This window comes from Sprattus sprattus, assembly GCF_963457725.1.
Source record: "Sprattus sprattus genome assembly, chromosome: 18".
Lineage (NCBI taxonomy): Eukaryota > Metazoa > Chordata > Actinopteri > Clupeiformes > Clupeidae > Sprattus > Sprattus sprattus.
The window spans coordinates 15,604,040-15,626,547 of record NC_137916.1 but is presented as its reverse complement, the minus strand read 5'-3'; the positions used below and the strand labels follow the sequence as shown (position 1 = coordinate 15,626,547).

At 41.1% G+C, this 22,508-nt stretch overlaps 1 protein-coding gene and 1 long non-coding RNA gene across 2 annotated transcripts in view; both read right to left on the bottom strand.

Annotated features, from left to right (window-relative positions):
• The window catches only part of asic1a (acid-sensing (proton-gated) ion channel 1a), a gene marked incomplete at both ends in the record, with an annotated part of 28,855 nt that extends 11,712 nt beyond the window's left edge, over positions 1–17,143 (bottom strand). Inside the window, 2 exons of the mRNA XM_080855986.1 lie at positions 8,567–8,762; positions 16,764–17,143. Of these exons, the coding sequence (XP_080712112.1) occupies positions 8,567–8,762; positions 16,764–17,143 (576 nt within the window). The remainder of the gene's footprint in view (positions 1–8,566; positions 8,763–16,763) is intronic.
• Positions 17,144–17,972: 829 nt separating this feature from the next.
• On the bottom strand, positions 17,973–20,024 carry LOC308379062. The gene is made up of 4 exons (XR_013968985.1): positions 19,439–20,024; positions 18,603–18,641; positions 18,203–18,316; positions 17,973–18,106 (listed from the first exon to the last, which is right to left on the bottom strand). It is a non-coding gene; the product is annotated as an uncharacterized lncRNA (long non-coding RNA).
• Positions 20,025–22,508: the final 2,484 nt, after the last annotated feature.

The following is a 22,508-nucleotide window of genomic DNA, read 5'->3' as shown; positions in this document are numbered from 1 at the left end:
GGTGCCGAGGCCCATTGTCTGTTCAGCTGAAGCCAAACAGCGGAGCGCTGCCTCCCCATGTCATCATCACCCGGTCCTGTGGCGGTCGCTGCAGTCACTTGGAATGCCATATTCTGCAAATATTTAGCTTGGACTCTGAAGTCACATATTTTGGAAAGCTTTTTGTGTGTGTGTTTGCTCAAGTTGATGCATATGAGCCATGTGTATATGTGTATATAGCAGTATATATTGGTATGTCTACATTCTGTAATTTGTAGTATTTCTGTGGTTAGTTACCATGGATACCATTAGTCAATCTGTCAGTGTGAGCCTTTTTAAATAATATCCAGTCAGGTACGCCAGCTCTCTCTACTGATCATTCCCCGTGGGGTGGTACTTTTATTGGTGCCTAAATTGAATCTTACTCCTAAATTTAAGGGGAAAGAGCCACGTTTCTTTAAAGGTGATAGCACAGATAAATACTCGCTGTGTGAGTTGGAGGCATAAATGAGGGGGTATCCGGATACAAAGTAGATACACTGGGGGGCATGCAAATTAGGATTTGGCTCTGCAACAATGTCCAGGTGTCTGACTCAGGTGATGGATGCTATGTTTTGCATCCTGAGACAACATTTTGACAGTGCTGTGTATTCGGGTATGCTCTTAACTGATTTATATTCAACTATGCTGTGTATCAATGAACAACCTCTTGAATATTGGATAAGCCATCTGAGGTAGCGGAACAATCCCTGGAGAGTGAAGGCAGGCCAATGCGCCTGCAGACTGTAGAAGTTGCTGCCATGTTTATTAGACATTGCCCTGACAGCTCATTCCCTGAGTTTCTAAGTAGATTCAGAGTGAGTGGACTGCCTGTGAAGTCCAGGCATGTCCAGATGAGGGGCATGTCTAGACTTAGAGGACGTGTATCTCAGCACGCTGCTTCTACCCTCACGTCTGTAGGTGGGGCTGTGGATTGCACCACACTGCACAGGTAACTGGGCATGCTGGAGAGGGCATTGGTGTATAATGATAGATAGCCATCATATGCAGAGTGTGAAAACGCAGTTTGAAATGTGAGGTCTGTCAGAGTGCTGATCATACTACCGATGCACACTGCAGGTTGCATAAATTGTGCTTCTGTTTCCCTTTTTGTTGATGGAAATTCAGGGAAATCAGTGGGGGTAACTGTAGGGAAGCCGATAATGTGTTCCCCTGACCACTAAGGTTTGTGTGGTTCCTGTGGGTGTAATTGTATTTTCCCAGGCATTTGTGGATTTTGGGAAAAGTGATAGGAAGGCAGGGGGCATGGTGGACATCTTGACTGTGACTGTGCACCAATGGTTAGTGGCTGGACTGTAAGGTTTGTATACATCGATCAGTGAAACTAATAAAAGCAGACAAGGCCCAGTCCGGTTGTGGCGTCAAGTCATTTACCACCCACAACACAATGCAGAGAGAGAGCACATTTCCTGTTACACACACACACACACACACACACACACACACACACACACACACACACACACACACACACACACACACACACACACATGCACACACACACACACACACACACACACACACACACACACACACACGCATGCACACACTCAAAGAACACACACACACACATACATACAAACCCCTGAGCTGTCTTTCACACCACACACATACACAAACAGCCCCTAGAGCTATACTTAATCAAATGCACATCAGCATGAATACAATGCAGGACACACACTGACACAAACATGCACTTGCGTACACAGACACACACACTCACACACACACACACACACACACACACACACACACACACAGGCATGTTTAACACAGCTGCAGCACAGACAGGCAAGAAAAATACAGCCCCTCTAGTCACCTGTGCTAATCTGTGCCAAATAAATAAAGCATGAAACTGAGGCTTGAAGGGCTATTTCTGCCTCAGAGCTATTCTCTCTGTCACACACGTGTGCGCATGGATGAGCAGCGTGCACACACAGTCACACACACACACACACACACACACACACACACACACACACACACACACACACACACACACACACACACACACACACACACACACACAATTACTAAAACTGTTGTATATGCAGAGAAATCCGTTCTCATTTGTGTTTGCTGGGTTGGAATTGTCTCAACACAAACATGAAAACAATCAAAATCTAAGTAGGAACAAGACTAATACAGAGGCTGCTGATACATCAGCACCATGTAAACGTAAAAACGAGTTGTTATGATTATTATTATTAGTAACCTTATGAGCATACTGTATACCCACTAAGCTGTTCTATAACCAACACTCTGAATGCTGTCTCCATTTGTATCCACTTGTATGTATCCTTGAGTGTATATTTGCCGCATGCATGCTAGAATGTTTTATCCTGATGCATGTATGAATTTGTCTGCTTGCTCGTGCTTCTCTCTACTCTCTCATTCAGTGCCTGTAGTCGACTACTTCTCCTTTTGTAAACGAAACAGCCCCCCATAATCGTCTACAGGCACTTAATATCGTGCAACGTCCTAGACCGGAACTGGAGAAAGGTAAACCACTGACTGTAGAAAGAGTAATTTACTACAGTGTCTTTACAAGCGTCTTTAATGCCTGCTCAGGGTTGATAAGCCTCAGGGCGCTCAGACAATTTGAATTGTTATTGGCGTTTTATAAATAAAATGTACTTGAATTATTGCATCATGGGCTACTTGGTGGAGCAAAGCTCACAGTGAGGGGCCTGCAGTCTCATCTGGCACAGACGCCCAAATGATAATGCTAGTTTAGGAAGGAATCCTCCATAGCCTTTACAGAGAGCATTTCATAATGCAAAAGAACACTTAAATGTATCGCTATATGTTACATTTAAAATGAGCATGTATGGAATCCATGTATTTTCTGCACAATCCATATATTTTCTGGAAGGTGTGTGTGTGTGTGTGTGTGTGTGTGTGTGTGTGTGTGTGTGTGTGTGTGTGTGTGTGTGTGTGTGTTTGTGTGTGTGTGGCGTGTGCATGTGCGTGTGCGTGTGTATGTGTCTACATGTGTAAATTAAGCCCATCAAAATCCCAGATGGTATACATAACATTTTACTCCTAAGGATAAAAACATTTCTACATTACATGTTAATGTGGATTTTCCATATGTATCATTTTATGACTACTATATATGGTGGTGTAAAATGCTCATATCCATTTTAAACTCAATACCTAGTGAACTAGAAAGGTTCAGCTGAATGTAAAACCTAATTCCCTTCTATAGGGAACAACTGTTGGCTGCATCATTAAATAGCTTCATGTGAAAACCTCTGGCCCGCTTCCTCTCGAAGTCCTTATTGCTTCATGCATTAGTAAGTGACTTCACAGCGGATATGTGTTATTCCGAGCGATACACAATGGTTTAAATGATTGAGTAGACTGCTTTTCATCACCACAAAAATATAATGCTGGTATAGTGTGTAAATTACCATGCGTTTTTCCTTTCACAGAAATTACATCTAAATGGTTAATAAATGATCTTACATTCCCTCGCACAAGTCATCATCACACCCCCAACCCCCAATCTCTATTAATAATTTATTATAATAATGTACTGATTAATTTTTTCAGCTGTACTGATTAATGACACACTTACTATGGGCAATTAATTACATAAGAGTCTGAGTAAGTGTTTTATATTTCCTGGCCAGCTCAGCAATCACTTCCCTCATGTTGCTTATGAAGCATTTTATGTGCGTGGTTGGGAGATTATCCTCCCACTCTGTACCTTCTAGACCAGTGTTTTTAAATTTGCAGAATCATTCTGATTGGTTCTGAGAACTTTAATGACTTTTGAAGAGAATATATGAACAGTAGCTTTTCATTTTAAAAGTCTTTTACGGTTCTCATGCCTCAATCACCAAGGGAAAGGGAGCTCTCACATAGAGACAGAGACAGTTCTGTTCTGACAGTTAAGTGGCAGATGCATAGCCTACTGTATGGGAGTCCGAAGCGTTGGAGGAGTGCTGTGATGTGAGTGGTGAAAGCTTCGACTTATATGTCTACAGGGATGCCACTGGTGGGCTGGTTTAATCTTTGTTTTAGAATTCATAATTCTATTGCGAATGTAAAACATTTAGCTAATTACTATAGTTATATTGCTGGGTAACATATTTTCTTCAGAGAGCACCTCCTTTCCCAATTTGCATTTTCTCTAACTTCCTCTTCCTTTTTTCTACCTCCCCTTATCCTTCCTCTAACGCTATCTCCTCTAACTAGTACTTAACTCGCACTAACAGAAGTTACATTCCTGTACTTTTTTATCTCTTATGTAAAATAGTATTTATTAGTGCTGTCAAACGTTTCAAATATTTAATCGCGATTAATCGATTTTTTGTCATAGTTAACTCAAAATTAATTGTGATTAATCGCACATTTTTATCTATTCTAAATGTCCCTTAAATTATTTTTTTCCATCATTTTTATTTTATTCTAATGCTCTTATCATGTAAAAGTGGATTGGCTTGTTTTTTGCAATGTTTTATTTTATTGAAAAACAACATTGCCAAACAGGGTATAAAGTGCACATTTCAGATAAACAAGGACTCAGCCTATAGTGCAGTTAAACCATGGCTTAATATTTTCTTTTTTTCAAGTTTGCTGTGAACATAGAAGTCAGGCCTCTTATTTCAAAAACAATGAACCGTAACAGTTAGGTAACCAATAAAAGGTAAGCCTACTACTTCTGTGCTTTCAGCCAGCTTCCTGTTGACATTTTCAGACAACAGTGAAGCTCGCTTCTTTTGGACAACACTTTTAAAAGTAAACTTTCTATTCAGAGGCTTTTTATCATCTATTTCGCCGTATTGCGCTCACCATTCACTCAAACCGTAACGTTAGCCTACTACACAGTTTGCGAGGCCAAAAAGAATGTTAATCTTAAAAATTAAAAAAAATTTAAAAACGTTTTCTTTGCTAATCGCGCGATAAAAACACTCACGCCGTCAAAATGGGTTTGCGTTAACGCCAGTTAATAACGCGTTAAACTGACAGCACTAGTATTTATTGTTACACTAGGTCTCTAATGCTCGTAGCTTTACTGTTCTCTCCTTTGTAAGTCGCTTTGGATAAAAGTGTCTGCTAAATGATTAAATGTAAATGTTCATTTTCTTGTAATTTGCAGTTAGCATGTGACAGACATAATACATGTAGTTTTGTGTGTGGTAAAGAAATCAACATACATGTATGTATAACAGGTTAATTTGATGAAGAATATAACATGAAGTCTGAATCATTAACTTAATCATTAAAGAAAGGTGAAGCAAATTGTTACCAAATAACTCGACAGTGTGGGGTAAAAATCTATTTACAAAAGGCAAAAACCTTGCCAACACCACCAACAGCCCAGTTGGCACAAAAGGTGGATACAAGTTGGATATAAGCCTGCTAACTGGCCTCTTTTGGTGATATTAATTTCCCTCTGGATCAATAAATTATCCATCTATTGTTGGCAATGGTGCTGTGAAGGCTTTTGTCAGGCTAGTTGCTCAGTTTAGCATAGTTTTGCTTTAAAATCTATCTGATGTCAGTCTTTGATTAATGTGTATGCAGGATTTGATTTCTATCAAATTTGGAGCGCAACTTAATGACCATGGGATGAATTTTGAGTCCCAATGCCAGTTGGAGCCACTGTTCTAGATTTGATCAAGAGAGGAGGGATGAAAAGAGAGAGGAAACAGGGGGGGAAAGTGACATGAGCTGAATATGAAGGAGAGTTGATGCAGCAAGAGAAGAGATGGAGAGTGCATGGAAAAGAAGATGTCGAGGTGAGACAACATGGAAGAGATGAGAGCAGAGAGGTATCATCGTAACTAGGCACTGTCACAGCAGCGGCTAATGGCATGCACAAAGAGCAAACAGAGCAGATCTGATAGGGGCTCACGAGCGTGTCTGAAAGCACTCCACACACACACACACGGCAGCAGCACACAGGAAGCCCTCATTAGCAGTCAGGGTGCGGTAGGGCTCTCTTCACACACAGATCAAAGAGCCCTGTCTTTGCACACAAAAGCAAGATCCTCCTTGAAGAGATAGCAATCAAGGCCAAGCACAAAGCAAGCTTCTCATGATTGTCCCCCATGAACTGCTTCACACTCTTGACACATGCACAGCTCCACCAGACCCCTGCTGTCTGATAGCAAAATCAGGATGACCTAATGACCTCTACCCTTTCTTTTCCTAATGATGGCGAGCGCCATCCTCGCATGGTCCTCCAAGTCCTCCATCACCTTACAGTCTGATTCCTATAGTGGAGACAGCGCATCCAGCCTTGTGATGGATATTTTATACCTCTTGGAATATCTAAAATTATACCTAGCAAATTGTGTTTGGCGTAAATAATGTTAATGCATATCAATATATTCCACTATTGCAATTGTCTAAAGCTTCCTTTTGAAGGACCAATTAAACGTGTTACTTAACAGGCTGTAAGCTGCTTCTAACCCTATTGATCATATAAATACTCTGGAATTACCTCCAAACAACGCACCTGAGAGTAAAAAGTGGCTGCAGGATCAGTGAAGTCTTAAGGAGCCAAATTGGTGAAGGGGATAGGTGCATTTTCTCATTACTTTATCACAAATCTGGTTGCACAAACTATGACCAAAAAGTCACCCCTTAAATATTTATGTGAACTAATGCTCTAAGCCTAAAGTGCCATTTACACGGAGCCGAGTTTGTGTGCGTCCAAAATGAAACAAATACAGATAGTCCTATCATTTAGACGAACACTCTCTATCCGCACTCGGTATCTGCAACGATTCGAATCGGGGGTAGAAAGTGAGTAGATTTGAATCGGTATGGGGGCTGGTGTTCGTGTGCACGAATTCATGCAACCTGATGATGTCATTGTCCCACATGTTCGCATGCCGATCTCCAACCAATATATACAGTATAACACTTGTTGTCTCTCTACATCTCACTCATGGTGTGTCTCGAACTCACTTTCATTAATCCAGCCTACTGAAATTTGTTTAGCCTCCTATCTTGATCGAATTCTTTTTATTCAGACGTTAAATAACTTTCATGACCACAAATATAAATTGGCCAGCGATTTAATTTGCTTTTTTGTCCATAAATAAATGTAGAATGGTCGGAGCAAAGCTTCATGGCATGTTGCACTTTTCCAAACTCTTTATTATCAATAGGAAATATAATTCATTTTCACATAACCTATAGTCTGCTCTGACCACTGATTTTATTAACCAACACAATGTATTACTGTGCAGATTAAATGTAGGCTATGTGGTTAGGCTAAACGTTGCTAATTGGAGCTTGAATGTCCGTGTGCTGTGCTCCTGTCTTTTCTTCTACGATTTTTCAAGTTTTTTTCAGTTGTCTGTAGCAGCGCTTAAGCGCTTCATCCCAATCGGCTGGGTTCGTCTAACCGCAAATCTCTCGTTACCAGGCTCCATCCTTACGAAATTAAAAGATTCGATTTGTGTGAAAAACTAACCCGATTCAGTGACTCTAGGCTTTGTGTAAATGGGGCTTAAGTTTAGTAAGTAGCAGATTAATGGCAACACCTCTGGCAGGAACAGGGAACATCACTATGTCCCAGAGCAGCAGCGAGTGGATGTCCTGAAAGTGGACGTCCCTCTGAGACAGCCTCCCCTGACGCTTAGGGACCTGGGTGCTTAGAGAGAGACAGATGCCTCCACAGTCATTGCCGTCGCAAATAAATGTCAGCGTCTGTCTGCAGCTGTGATAAGCATATGATGAATTCTAAAACGCACAATTCCAGCTGCTGAAAGTGAAAGCTTTACAAACGTAAATCAAAAGGCAGAGTACATGACATGCTTACTTTGTTGGTGTGGTAATCCCACTTCCAACAGTCTCATCAAGCCTATAATTCAGTCGCCTACATGTGAACAAATCATAAGCATTAATTATTCACTTCATACACTTGAGTCAGCAAAGTGGTGTGAACCTCAGTTTGAACACTGGGCAATAACCATTTCTTTAAGGGAGAAAATACTCCCATTCCTCCGATGTAGAGTAGATTTAACAAACAAAAACTCAGCAAGAGAAGACAAACCTTAAAGGAAGTATGTCTGTGCTGCAGAATGTCACCATGTATACTACCCACTTCTTAAACTGACACTGCAACCTCAGTCCTAAAGAGCATGTATGTTGTTTTTTTTTTTTTAAATTAAGGGTTACATTTGCAGGTAGCTTTAATTTTATTTCCATGATATAAAAGGTAAAGGACAAATAAAATATAAACATATAAACAATAAAACTCCCACTATTCCTATTAACTGTTCCCACTATCTACCCAAGCTTTGTACTATATAGTTTTTCTGTGGATAGGGAACCCAGCAAAAACGCTGTTTACAGCAGGACATAATGAAACTTTTTGCCAAAATGCATCACTAAGCAAGCTAGCTAGCCTTCATCAGTGCCTACTGCTATTGTTGGTGTTTCTAAAATGTTCAGAGGAAGTTACAACATTGTTGTGCTGTTTTTCTTAGATGTATCATAATTTAAGCGAAGAACCATGTTCAAGATCTCTGAAAAGCGTTCTTGCATCAACACTCACCACTTTGAAATCCTCTGGTCGGCATTCAGCTCCACGGAAACGGCAAGACAGCATCATGTCCCTGATGTCATGACCTGTTCTGTCGTAAAACTCTCGCATGTTAAATGGCCGTGGCTTGTAGTTGTCGAAGTCAGCTTTGACCTTGAGGGCCTCAAGAACACTTTCTTCCACCATGTGTTGGTCCCGGATCTCATACCTGAACGATTTAAAAGAATAAAGGGGATCAGTTTCAGCCAAAGTCCAACAGTGTCAGATGTAATCAACATTCAATTTCCTGCCTCTGGTTTCTATGTGATTTAAAGTGTACCATCTTTCACTGGGTGTAATCAGACCAGCCAGTGAGAGTGGATCTTCAATATTTCATAGTTAGAAATAACAGTCTTCCATGGGTACAACCTTCTCACAGCATGACTTGGACACTCTAGAACTGAATAAAGGACTGACGTCTTGGGGATGGACAGTGCAATGACAGCTGTCAAAATAGGGGCTGCAAGGCATTAAAGATGCATCTGTGAAATATTAAAGAGAGGCAAGATAACCCCTGTGTGAGATGAGCCACGCAATGCTGTGTGTGAATACAGATGTCCTCATTAATCTGTAATGTCTGTAATATTCACTTTAGTTCCTTATTCACACACTTCGTATTGAGTTAAGAACCAAAGTTCCTTCTGGTACATTAAATATAAAAAGGCCAAGCCACCAACATCTCACAGAGTTAGTGTCTATGCATATGGGCCAACAGCAGAATTGGATCAAGAAGAAAAGCCATTTTATTTCTGGAGTTCCAGAGTTTTTTCTCGCGATATGATATTACAAAGTTACTTAGCTGCCAATTCAATACATATTGCAAAAAGTATTGCGATGCTGTGAACATTGAGACTTAATGATATTATATATTTAGTATACATTTAACTGTTTACTTCAAACAATTGAATCTGGCTTGGAAATTAATTAGGGAATTAGGGAAAAGCTGTGTCTACAAATTAAGGGTTTAGGAAAAGTTGTGTCTGCAATAGCACATAGTAAGTTGTAATTGTTTTTATATAATGTTGTTATTAATAATAATAATTACAATAATAATTACAATAAAGAATCAAGTTTTCAAAATCGTTTAAGGATTGTCATAAACAAAGATTACAACAGAGATCACAAAACATGCCCAAAGCAAACAACCCTAATGCAAGTGACAAGAGAGCTATGATGTGAGCATTTAAGGTCACACATTTTCCCACAACTCATTGATTACTCAAGAAGTTGAAAAATGAACAAAGCAATACTAACAGTAGTACATTCATGTGTCAACAGTAGTACATCCCTGGTCATTCCTGGGGTCAGGTATCCGGGCTTCTAGGTTTTGTTTTGGTGCTTGAAAGTAATGGAGAGTCATGGATGAGAGCTTTGGCCTGACTGTGATCACTGTAGAAATCTCATGTCATTTGAACACTAGTTTATATTAATCTCCTCTCTAAATCAGCAGTACTTTAGATGAAGGTTATAGAGCAGGGGTGGGCAATTCATTTCCCCAAGGGGCCACATGAGATAGTGGGACTGTTGTGGAGGGCCGGACCAATAGGCTGAACTCAATTCAGCATCAAAAAAAATGTTTTTGCAGTATTAAACGACCAGACGACCAATACACATGGCACACACACAAACACACACACACACACACACGAGAGCAAGCTCGCAATGCAATAGTTTATGTATACAAATCAATAGTAATATCAATTTTTTTCGTTTAACGATTCCTAATTTACCATTGATCTCTGCGGGCCGGTCAGGGACAGCCAAGGGGCCGCAAATGGCCCAGGTCTGTTATAGAGAGACGTTAAATGTTAATTACTCAAGCCTCACTTGTATCCTCATTCGTTCAAAGAGTTTCCTAAGCCCATACGCCGTAACTTCTCTTCCCACAGGCCTTTCAACAGGAGATTTTAAAAGTGTTGTAATTGAACTAAAGCTTTAGCTGTTTAGGAGGAGTGACGAGTCCATCAACAGGGCTCTCATGGGATTGCATGCACTTGCCAGAACACAGACACGCACGGATACACACACACACCCTCAAGCCTGTATAATCTTATAACATGGTGGTATTTTAGACCAGAGTGTGAGACAGAGTGGGAGTCAGTGAGGCAGAGGTAAAGAGGAAGAAGAAGGCTGGCAGATGGTTTAAAACACTTCCACGCCACCTACTTCTTCCGGCAGCCACTTAGCAAATTATTACATGAATTTATAAGTGTGTGCGCAAAGATATACACATTCAGATACACCGGCAATCATTCAGTAATCTTTCATAGAAACCAACCGAACAAACCACATAAACAATTCAGTGCCAGCAATGACTCATGAATCCCCTCTGCATCTGATTCATGCCACTGACTGATGGTATACTGAAATCAGCCGTGATTTTCAGCATGACTAATAAATTAGTTTCCGTGTTGAAGTGAACATTAGCATTAGCATTACCTTAGTTACAAATTCTGCTCCCAAATGAACCATCATGCCCATGCCCTCATTTATGAGGAACTTGCGATCAAAAGAGTCAACAACATGCAATCATCCAGGGTAACATTAGACCCCAATCAAAAAGAAAGAAACGCACATTTGAGATGAAGGGCGAGAATGAGTTATTGGAGGCACTATAATAGCTCTGACTGGAAAAGTGGTTTACAAATACAGTTATTACCTTCGTCTGAAAGCACCGGTCTTAATGCAGGTGTGCTATTTAATTAACCAAAGTTATGACACCATCCAAGGTCTACTGTTCCTTGCCATGTGACCTACAGTCCCCCAACAGGCATCTGATAGGCTCCCAATGGGACCTACCCTTGAGACTAAATATTGCTGTGGGCCATCATGTCACAGTCTCAGGTTGAACTACTGAGAGCTTCTAGTCTGGCAGGAGGGTCTGGATGGGCTTTGAACACTAGAGAACATCAACACAATTCTTGTGTCACGTTTCTGCCAGCCTCACCATGTGGAAATCTATTCCCGTGTGCCTTGAGCACAAACTGCAGGAGATCTATTTAATCTTTCACCTGCTGCTCCAGGTGCTACACAGTGCTACGCAGTCTCTCTCCATAGTTGATGATATGTCAGGTCAGTGGCATTGGTCTGTGCTCATTCCCTGACACACCAATTTAATGCCCAGGTGAGTGGGCGCCACCTTGCGCGGGCGTTTGAGAGTGGAACACTCAGTCAGGAGAGGATCGAGAAGAGACTCGTGCGGAGGCATGTCACAGCAGGCAGCTCCAGAGGACATTAGATGACAAGGGCATGAGCAAGTGTGTATGTGACCTCAAGGGCACATCCTGTCTTCTAGAGTCTCATGGCCTCCCAGTCTGTGATGGCTAAAAGGCCATACACAGAGAGAGAGAGAGAGAGAGACAGAGAGAGAGAGAGAGGACATTTTGCTCTAAGCATCCCTCTGCCATTTCACTGCACATAGTTACACACACATTCTCCCTCAGTCACTCACGCTCAAGCTCACTCTCTCTCATACACACACACACACACACACACACACAGTTCACAGATACAGTACCTTGCGTAAGTATTCACCCCCTTGGATGTTTTACCCTTTTATGGCTTTTATAAATCAGTCATGGTCAATATAAGTTGGCTTTTTGGACAAAAAAAAAATCACAAAATAGCTCTCTTTAATGTCAAAGTGAAAATATATTTCTACACAGTTATGTAAATTAAATACAAATATGAAATGAAAATAAGTGATTGCATAAGTATTCACCCCCTTTATCACCCCCTTTATATAGACTGACCTAATTCAACAGAGGTCCAGCCAATTGGTGCTAGAAGTCTCACAATTTGTGTAATGGGGATCAGTGTGCAGTGAATGTGTCTCAAGTGATTGTAGTATAACGACACCTGTGTCTGGAAGGTCCATTCACTGGTCAGTATTCAGTAATCAGTATTCCTGGCTACTGTTACACCATGAAGACCACAGATCACCCTAAGAAACTTAGAGAAAAGGTTATTGAAAAGTATAGGTCAGGGGAAGGATACAAAAAAATGTCCAAGGCACTTAACATCCCCTGAAATTCTGTTCAATCCATCATCAAGAAATGGAAGGAATATGGCACATGTGTAAATCTGCCTAGATCAGGCCGTCCTTACAAACTGAGTGACCATGCAAGAAGGAGACTAGTAAGAGAGGCCACCAAGACACCTATGACTACTCTCAAGAAGTTTCAAGTTTCAGCAGCTGGTATGGGAGAGACTCTGCATACCACCACTGTTGCCTTGGTTCTTCACCAATCAAAGCTTCATTGAAGAGAGCCACTGTTGAAAAAATGCTCCACTTTGGTCTCATTAAACCACAGAACCTTCTTCCACTTGACCATGGAGACTTCCAAATGCCTTTTTGCGAACTGTAGTCGATCCTTTTTTTCAACAGTGGCTCTCTTCCATAAAGCTTTGATTGGTGAAGAACCAAGGCAACAGTGGTGGTATGCAGAGTTTCTCCAATCTCAACTGCTGAAGCTTGAAACTTCTTCAGAGTAGTCATAGGTCTATTGGTGGCCTCTCTTACTCAGTTTGTGAGGAGGGCCTGATCTAGGCAGATTTACACATGTGCCACAATCCATCCATTTCTTGATGATGGATTTAACAGAATTCCAGGGGATGTTTAGTGCCTTGGACATTTTTTTGTATCCTTCCCCTGACTTATACTTTTCAACAACCTTTTCTCTGAGTTGCTTAGAGTGATCTTGGGTCTTAATGGTTTAACAATAGCCAGTAATACGGATTACTGAATACTGACCAGTGAATGGACCTTCCAGACACAGGTGTCGTTATACTACAATCACTTGAGACACATTCACTGCACACTGATCCCCATTACACAAATTGTGAGACTTCTAGCACCAATTGGCTGGACCTCTGTTGAATTAGGTCAGTCTATATAAAGGGGGTGATAAAGGGGGTGAATACTTATGCAATCACTTATTTTCATTTCATATTTGTATTTAATTTACATAACTGTGTAGAAATCTCTTTTCACTTTGAAGTTAAAGAGGGCTTTTTTGTGATTTTTTTTGTCCAAAAAGCCAACTTATATTGACTATGACTGATTTATAAAAGCAATAAAAAGGTAAAACATCCAAGGGGGTGAATACTTATGCAAGGCACTGTACACACACACACACAGGGGATGTTTGCCACTATCTTCCTCTTAACAGTTCACAACAGCATAGCTGGCTCACAAATGATATACTCACCCACGACCACACAGTGTATAACACTCAAACGTTACAAATGATAAATGAATTTACTTTAAAAGTTTTTTTATAAATATGGGGATTGTCATCAAGACATGGCCATCCACAATCACATAGTCAGTGAGATGTATTTGCATTTCAAAGAAACCGAGTCATCCATGAACTTGCGAACAATTGTGACAAAAAGCATTAATCAAATGTAACCCGATCACAGTGCTTCCCCACTGTGTGGTTACTGCATGAATAAGACATATCCTTTGTTATCATTATTATAGAGTTACCAAGTCTGTCTATTTTCTACAGAACAGTGCAACAGCTGAATAGAAAATGAATAGGCAAACGTGCAAACCTCTGAATGTTTAGTTGTATTGTGTTACGTTTTTGTACAAATATGCCAATATCTACTCTTGTTTCTTTTTCAACAGAACACTCAGGCCTACCTGGCTGCTGACTTGGTGTGCTCACGTGTTTTCGGGAGTTGAACAGGAGATACATTTGTGCACTAACGTGAAATATGACCACAGACAAGGCCAGGAGTTTAGCCAGACATTTCAATTCAATCTGTGTTGATGCTCACTAAAACATAGTTGTGCAACTGGATGCTTATTTAATTTGATATGATGTATAATGTTCCTGATATTGAAAAATTAGAATTATAGCCACCCCACCATTGTTGTGTGTAAGTATGGCATCTCCAAAAACAAAGGAGCAAAGAACCACATTCCTCTCGTTGTATAACGTTTAATGTGCCATTCTTAATTACTTAAAAGATTGAGAGAAAGTCATTAAATAGAGAAAGTAATCAGATAAGTTGAATGTAGAGCTATGTGAAACACAAACCAGGTTTCAGTGTCTCTTTTCATTACACCTGATTGATGTAGACACACTCATTGGAATGGCAGCACTTTTTACTTTCATTTGACTTTGAGATACGTCGCCTCAGAACACTCCATGCCTTATCTAACAGATGACTTTCACTCCCACATCATAATCCTGGCTTCATAGGAATTTAATATGTGAGACAAGGGACGTTGCTTTGATCTTGCAAATTCACACAAGTGCTTAGAGATGCAGTTTACAATTCTAATCCAATACGCTTTTGGTAGAAAATTCAGCTAATTGCTCCTTACGGCCCCCTTGCTATGCATTCAGTGTGTGGGCTCAAAACCACTTAATGTACTGGCTCTGTAAATGGGGGAAAAACATAGTGGTTTGGACTGAGCCATAAACAATTCCAGCCAATCAACACATCGCTTCAGGAGGCAAGGGTGTAATTTGATCTCCAAATTACAACCTTTTGCCAGAATTGTGGACTGAATATGTAAGCGAGTGTAGAGCAAAAGTTTGTTTCAGGCCAGTGCATAAACACTACTATGAAATATTTAGACTTTATATACAATTCACCATCCATGTTACTATGACATGAGAATTTAAAAATAAGAAACTACAAGAGTTCACCTCTTTCCTCAACAACAGTCTTGAAACATACAGCAAGTCACTGACTGTCATTGAGGCCCAGCGAAACCTCAGATCTCAGATGAAGGGTGGTCTCTAGCCTACATCGCCACAGGCGCCACTACAAAGTAACAAACAGGGAGTCCACTTTGACATTATGTGATGAGTGTAAACTGATGGTCAAACACACATTTTACTATGAAGCTTAGTCTATAACAGTCCACATTTTGACTGCTTTTTTTTATTCCATAGTGCTGCTACGTATCACAGCTATTATTTTGCTGGGTAAAATGATATGAATATCATATGAAAATGACAAAATGGCGAGTCGTAGTATTTAGAGGACACTCTTGAGACAGATGTCAAGTTAGTCTGAGTTACTGAAGTAGGAGCCCTGCAGTTCTATTTCTGCACCATGTTTCTGCTGTGCTAAATTTCCCCTCATGCAGAAAATTATGAGAGAGCCTTGAAGACGGCCAGAAAACCCTTGGCACTGATGTGCACCCTGGGATGCGATGAGTGTCTGGGACCACCTGTCCTTGTTGGTTGTTTAAACATGCCAACTTTAGCATCCTTAGCAGAAGGAATGGGAACCACTGAGGATACTCTGTGACTGGACTAGCCCATGGCTCTGCTTATCAATTACGCTGACCTGTATTATTCCCCACAGAGTGCTGCTGTTAAGTCACAAGAACCTCCTCATAAACAGCACCCATCAGGCACATTCAAATATTTCATATAGGATGCATTCATGCAAAGAGGATGGAGGAGTCTTGTCTGTGTATTCAAAGGCTGAGATTCATGTTCACCAGTTAGATACATGTAATATCACAGCGTGACCAAACTCAGAGACAAACAGTAATTGTTCTTTCCAAAAACCTAGTACAATTCTTTTATAGATGGAACATTTTCTAATCAGCCTCAGTATTAACCAAGTTGACCCCTTTCATTAATTAAGTACAGAGCATACAGTATGCGATCAAATATGAGCAACAGGTGCGAGAGGATGTGCAAGTAATGAGAATTAGGAGGGTCAGTGAATCATAAGAGCATGCACCATGCAAAACAAGTATGTGAGGATTTACCAGGGCTGTAGGTGAGTAATGTGGCTGAGTTTTGATTGTGTGTATGCAATGTATCTGGATAGGAGGGGTGTGAGGAGTCGTGTGTATGTGAGTGTTTGAGCATGGTGGGTTTCACATTTGGGACAAAGGGAACCAAACATAAAGTTACTCTTTTGCTATAGACATCTCTAATGGCACCCAGGCAACAACTAACAAGGAATGATTGGTGAAAATGTTTTGATTGGGAAATTATGAATTGTTGAGGAGATGAGGAATTAAGACCGTGTGCGTGTCAGTGTGAGAGAGAGAGGGAGAGAGAGAGAGAGAGAGAGGGAGAGAGAGAGAGAGAGAGAGAGAGAGAGAGAGAGAGAGAGAGAGAGAGAAAGAGAGAGAGAGAGATCTGGATCTGACACAGCTTATAATATATTATTTTTTACGCACCTGGGACCAAGCAGTGCAAGCAGTTCCCCTGCGTGGTACAGGTCATTGCGCGTGACTTTACTAAAGCGAAAAGAGTTCAGGTTGCAGAACGTGACGGCGGGAAACACCATCACAGGCGTCGTGATTTCATCCAATTTGGTAACGTGTGGATACTCCAAGTAGAACTGAATCCTGTCTGTGCACACGTACAGCAAGAGCGTCAGCGAGCTCAGAAAAAACACCAGCCACAGGCAGCGTCTGATGCTGATCCGGTCATAGGAAAAGATGTGCGAGATGCCGTGCAGCGTTGAAGTATTAGCGAAAACCTCAATAGGAGGTGGCTGGTCGCAGTCCATCTCTCCTGGCTCAACTTTCAGGTCCATTATCGCTACCGTCTTCATTCAGAAGGTTCCCACACAGCAAAAGGACACCGCAGCGGATCCGCCGCGGAGGTGTCGCGGGTTCCGCAACGGACCCGCGAAACAGACCCGTATCGGGGTCCACTTGCACAGTCTAACAGATCCGGTACGGAGGCGGTAGTGGAGCCCGCATTGGCTCCGCACTGTATCCGGTCCGCATCCGTGCTTACCTCGAGGACCCGCCGTGGCTCCGCACTGAATTCGGTCCGCATCCGTGCATACCTCGCGGACCCGCCGTGGCTCCGCACTGTATCCGGTCCGCATCCGTGCATACCTCGCGGACCAGTCGTGGGACTGCACTGAATCCGATCCGCATCCGCGCTTAACACCTTATTACCTCCGCGGAGGTGGAGGTATATTGTACATATTCTTTTGTTTAGTAGCCTAGCCTACATTCATAGTGAGATTATGTCAAAACCTATTCCTAGAGAACCCTGTAGCCTAATGTAGATAATGAAAGTAGGAATATTTGTTTATATTATACCCTCATCTTCAAACAGCATCGAAATAGCCTATATTTAGTGCTATATAATAATAATAATAATAGTAATAATAATAATAATAGGCCTAGGACGTTGCAGACATCAAATAGCTTGCCTATTCAACTTCAATGAAATGCTGCGCCACAAACAGTCTAAGTTGTCTCCTTATTCTACTTTGCCCTGTTTCTACAATTTGCATTATATCTGTCCATAAGCACAGCTTAACTATCATAAAATGAATAACTGATGAATGACGAGAAGTGCAATAAAAAAGTTTATTCAACAGTTGATTTAGTCAGGCGATTCGATTTAATAGGCTATTCCGTGTGTGGGGACTCAAGTGCGGACGGCACGGCACGTCTTCTCGTAGCCCGATCCCCAGTCAGATTGAACCACCTTATAATGTGTCGCGTGACCTCAGCCTCCGTAGCGGACCGTGTCAGAGCGTTTTTTCTGACTGCACCTGTAATCAAACAGACAGATTGTATGTTTATGAAAACAAAAAAAGACGACTTACACATAAAACATTCCCAAATCAACACTACACTAGATAACTCACATGGTTACAACACATTAGGCGGGTCCTGTCCCAAGTGTAACCGGTGGCTTGTTCACTCTGCGTTGTGTTGTGCTGGCAAGCGGACACACGACTCTGTTTTGAATATTTATTGTTCTGGAAGACAGCAGTTGACAAGGCAGTGAGAATCCTACCCTCTTCCTTAGAATTAAGAGACAGGGCATACAACCACACAAGCCACGAACAGCAAATAAAAACTTAACAGTCTGCCCTCAAAAAGTCCTTCACGAAAACTCGCGAACTTCCGTTACACAAGGCTAGGGGAGTAGCCTAGCCCCACACCAAAACCATACCACAAATGCTAGCGAAACCTAGCATGACAAGCTAACTAAACAAAATGAGTGTACAAACAAATAGGAATATAAACGAAACAATGACACACCTGGAAGACAGCAGTTGACAAGGCACTGAGAATCCTAACCTACAATAAATAACAATAGCATACATAAATATCAATACATTACAATGCTAGTCATTACCAACCTCTTAGCCCCCAAGTTAACTAGCCACAGGCTTATCCTATACCATGTGACAATAGTAAACTAAAACTAATATATAATATGCAACGAATTAAACAAGTCACCACCACAATAATAATGTATAAGTGTAGACCCTGGACCCTCCTGTGTGATCGGCCCCTAAGTAATCTGCTGTCCATCTCGCTTGAAAGACACGCAATGCGGGGCGCATTAAATCGCCGCCAGATGCATCTAGATTATAATGCTAATTCCCTCGAGTGAATACGCTAAAATTGTAGCCTAACTACTACTACCATAGCATACAAGCTCATTGACTAATATTCACCCTACTTTATTGACCGAAAAACCAGTACAAGCGAAATTATCAGCTTGATGTATAGTTTGCATTGCAAACGTGAACATTAACACATTCACTAGCAATAACTTGCAAAATGTTGCAATCGCACCTAGCAGCTACATGCCGCTACCATAGGCTACATATGAGTAACTCATTAAAACAGACCAGACCTAATAACAATGTGTTTTTTTTAATCACTCTACCATAACATATTCTGCCGAAATTGCTATCCCATTTTAAATCAAATAGCTTCAGCCTCACATGATCATCACATCAGCTAATAGTCTGATGCATAAATGGTATGATACAATATCAAACAATATTATTTACACAGCATTAATATACACAAAGGAAAATGTTTACTGTGAATCTCGCAATATATCAATAAATCAATACACTTACTTAAGAGGGCTCAGCTCAATGGTATAGGCTACTTCAAAGAAAATCTGGAAGCAATGAGAGGCGGCAAATAAAAATTCCACTGATATGGGCTCTGATATGTAGCCACGGCCGTTACAGCCGTTAAGGCGCGTCCGCGTTCGTGGATCCGATCCTGATCCTCTTGGCGGAGCCAAAACGGTCCTCAAAGGCGCGTCCGGCCCCCGTATCAGATGTGGGTCCGCTCAGGAGCTGCTGTTCGATAGCAGCATTTACTTCGCCGGCCGGAGGCGGCGCTGATCCGTCCTACGGCATCAAAACGAATGTGACAGTCACGCGGGTTTGGCGATTCGAATGCGGATCCGCGTTTGAGTCTCCTGCTGTGTGGGTTTTGAGAACGCAGACGCTCCAGTCGCTTTATCCCTCAGGGCCGGGCGAAGCCTCTCTGCCGCTTCGATTGTGTCATGCACTGACATCAGCACGTTTCGGATGTGGAAATCGAATGACCAAACGGTTCCTTCGTCTGAGCTGTAGCCTATACAAGCCAATAGACATTCTGTGGCTTGCTGCACCACAGCGCGTGCGTGTGTAAATATGACACTGCGATCAAGATTGATGTCCTCAAGCGGCTGAGATGATGGTATATTGAGCTCTTTAATCTTTTTTTCCCGAGCGTAATGGGCTGCCCAAACACACCCACAACCTCACAACTGGCTGTAGCCTATCAATCCAGCTGTCCATCAATTCCTGGGTAATTTAAATAAGTTTGTCCATTTTCTAAAAATATTACAGTAGGCAAAATACATCGCAACCACCCAACGCAATAAAATAGGCGCTGCGCAGAGTAGCTGACCTAAGTGTTCGAGTATTCGTGCAGCTACATTCATTTTCGAGTTTCTACATTAAAATCGAGTATAGGCTACTCGTTAATCACGTGATACTAATAATGGGCTTGTTCCAAAATACTGTTCATTGTTAGAAGTGACTACATATCCCATACTGCTGGTTGGAGTCTGGGGTGAAACAGAAGGAGAGTTGATGAGTTTTTGGGATTGCACTGGAGCGTTTCGACTGAACAATAATTAAACATAAAAAAATAAACGTTTGAATGGATTTGTTAACCATAAATATATCATTAAGGTTGTGCATTATGTGTTATCTACTGATTTTTTTAGGATATTATTGACATAAAATAATGTGACCCAAATTACAAGGCCCACTACACACAGCTCTGACGGTTAGCAAATCTAACCTCTTATTCCTTCCGCTAAAAATCGCCTAGGATACATCACTTTTTTTGTGTGTTATAAATGTGACTTTTTCAATTTTAATCAGGTTATTTATGACTAAACTATTGACACATTTCATTTTATACCCTACAAATGTTGTCCCAAATTACCTGAAACATGCTGTCCCAATTTACCACACAATAGTTGGTAATTTGGAACACCTAGAAAATGTTCAAATTAAATTAATATAAACATATTTTTAATTTTTTATTTTAGTACATTATTACATCACACATATTTGCTCAACATTGGTGTCCACCTCAAATTAAGCATACATTTTACAGCCTTATATTAAAATCCACCTAAAGCACATGTCATTTTTCTTACCTCTTGATTTTTGGGGTCCACTTCCTGTTTGATGCTGACCATACCACTCTGTGTGATGTCACCTATGTTATGTCATGTGACTTTAGTTATATGCTTCCTAAGCAATGTATTAGCACCCCTAACTTTACCATAGCCTTTTCAAGGCAGAAGTAAAATGATTTTTCCTTCTGCTGTCCCAAATAACCTGTTGTCCCAATATACCTGAATCCACCTAGCATAAAGTGTCTTAAAGAATCCAAAACAAATTCATCGTTGATCACAGTCACATTAAACTAGCGACACTCTAACACTCTGTCAGTCATAGGGCCTCCTATGCCTACGAACCCTCCGCGCTGGCTGCATTGTCTATGGTTATGCCCCTGGTGCACATGCACATTTTCTAACACAGCGCAGGTACACTCAATTAAAGCCAACAGCAAATTAACAAAATACACCTCTTTCAACCACAAATAGAGAGACATAACAGTGACTTCACGCAGAGGCTCTGTTAATAATCCATTCTTGCTTGCATCCTTAACTTGACTATACTATGACTATAACTTGACTTAACTTGACATTCCATGAAGGCCTATGGTACCTAGGTAGGTTTACCCAATAGGCCTGCTCGTGTCTATTACAGCAGAGTATATTCGGAAGAAATCACACAAAATTGAACATAACATGCCCAACACCAAATGCAAATTCACTTTATGTGACAATTTTACTGAAATGTCTAAAGTAAGAGAATTTTTCGTTGGACCCATTTTCCCAAATAAGGCATCATCGGAAAAAAATGTAATGACGTAAAGTAAATCAAGCTTTACTAATTTAACAAAATATTTATCATATGGCATGAAATATGTATGGTTCAGCACTTAAATTCACCAGGACGGCGTTCTCTCCATTAGACTGGATACGTCTCCGTTTGACACCAGAGCTCAGATCACTTGGGGCCAATCCCTCTCAGACACCATATTCTCCTGAGCAATAACACGGTGAAACGGCCGGAACACCACGATTGGAAATTACTGGAGCGCAAACTGCTGCGACGCATTCCAGTTTTCCCTGATGTTCAACATTGCTAAAAGGCAGATAAGCACCCTGTTGTACATCAGGGACTTTGTTCAGGCATTTTCTCAGTGCATTCCTTGTCAGGGAAAAGCTTGATGCTGTAGACTTGTTACATGCTGTAGCCCCCAAGTATCGGTTGTGAGGGTGTTTTTCAGTGTTTTTTTTTATTTTAATTATTTCTTATATTTAAAATTATGGTAGACTAATACCTTTTCATTCCTGTCTCTAACATCTGTCTTTTACAACTAATAAGCACACGCACGAGCTTTGTAATTACCTTGAGTAACACATTATTATGTTTTACTTCGAACATGGAGTACCTCAGCTAACTGTTGTAAAACTTGAGCCTGTGATGTCATTCATATGCTTGGCCTACTCAAAATTCAAGCCAACAGTCTAGGGCTGCCGCCAGATAGGCTGTCTGATCA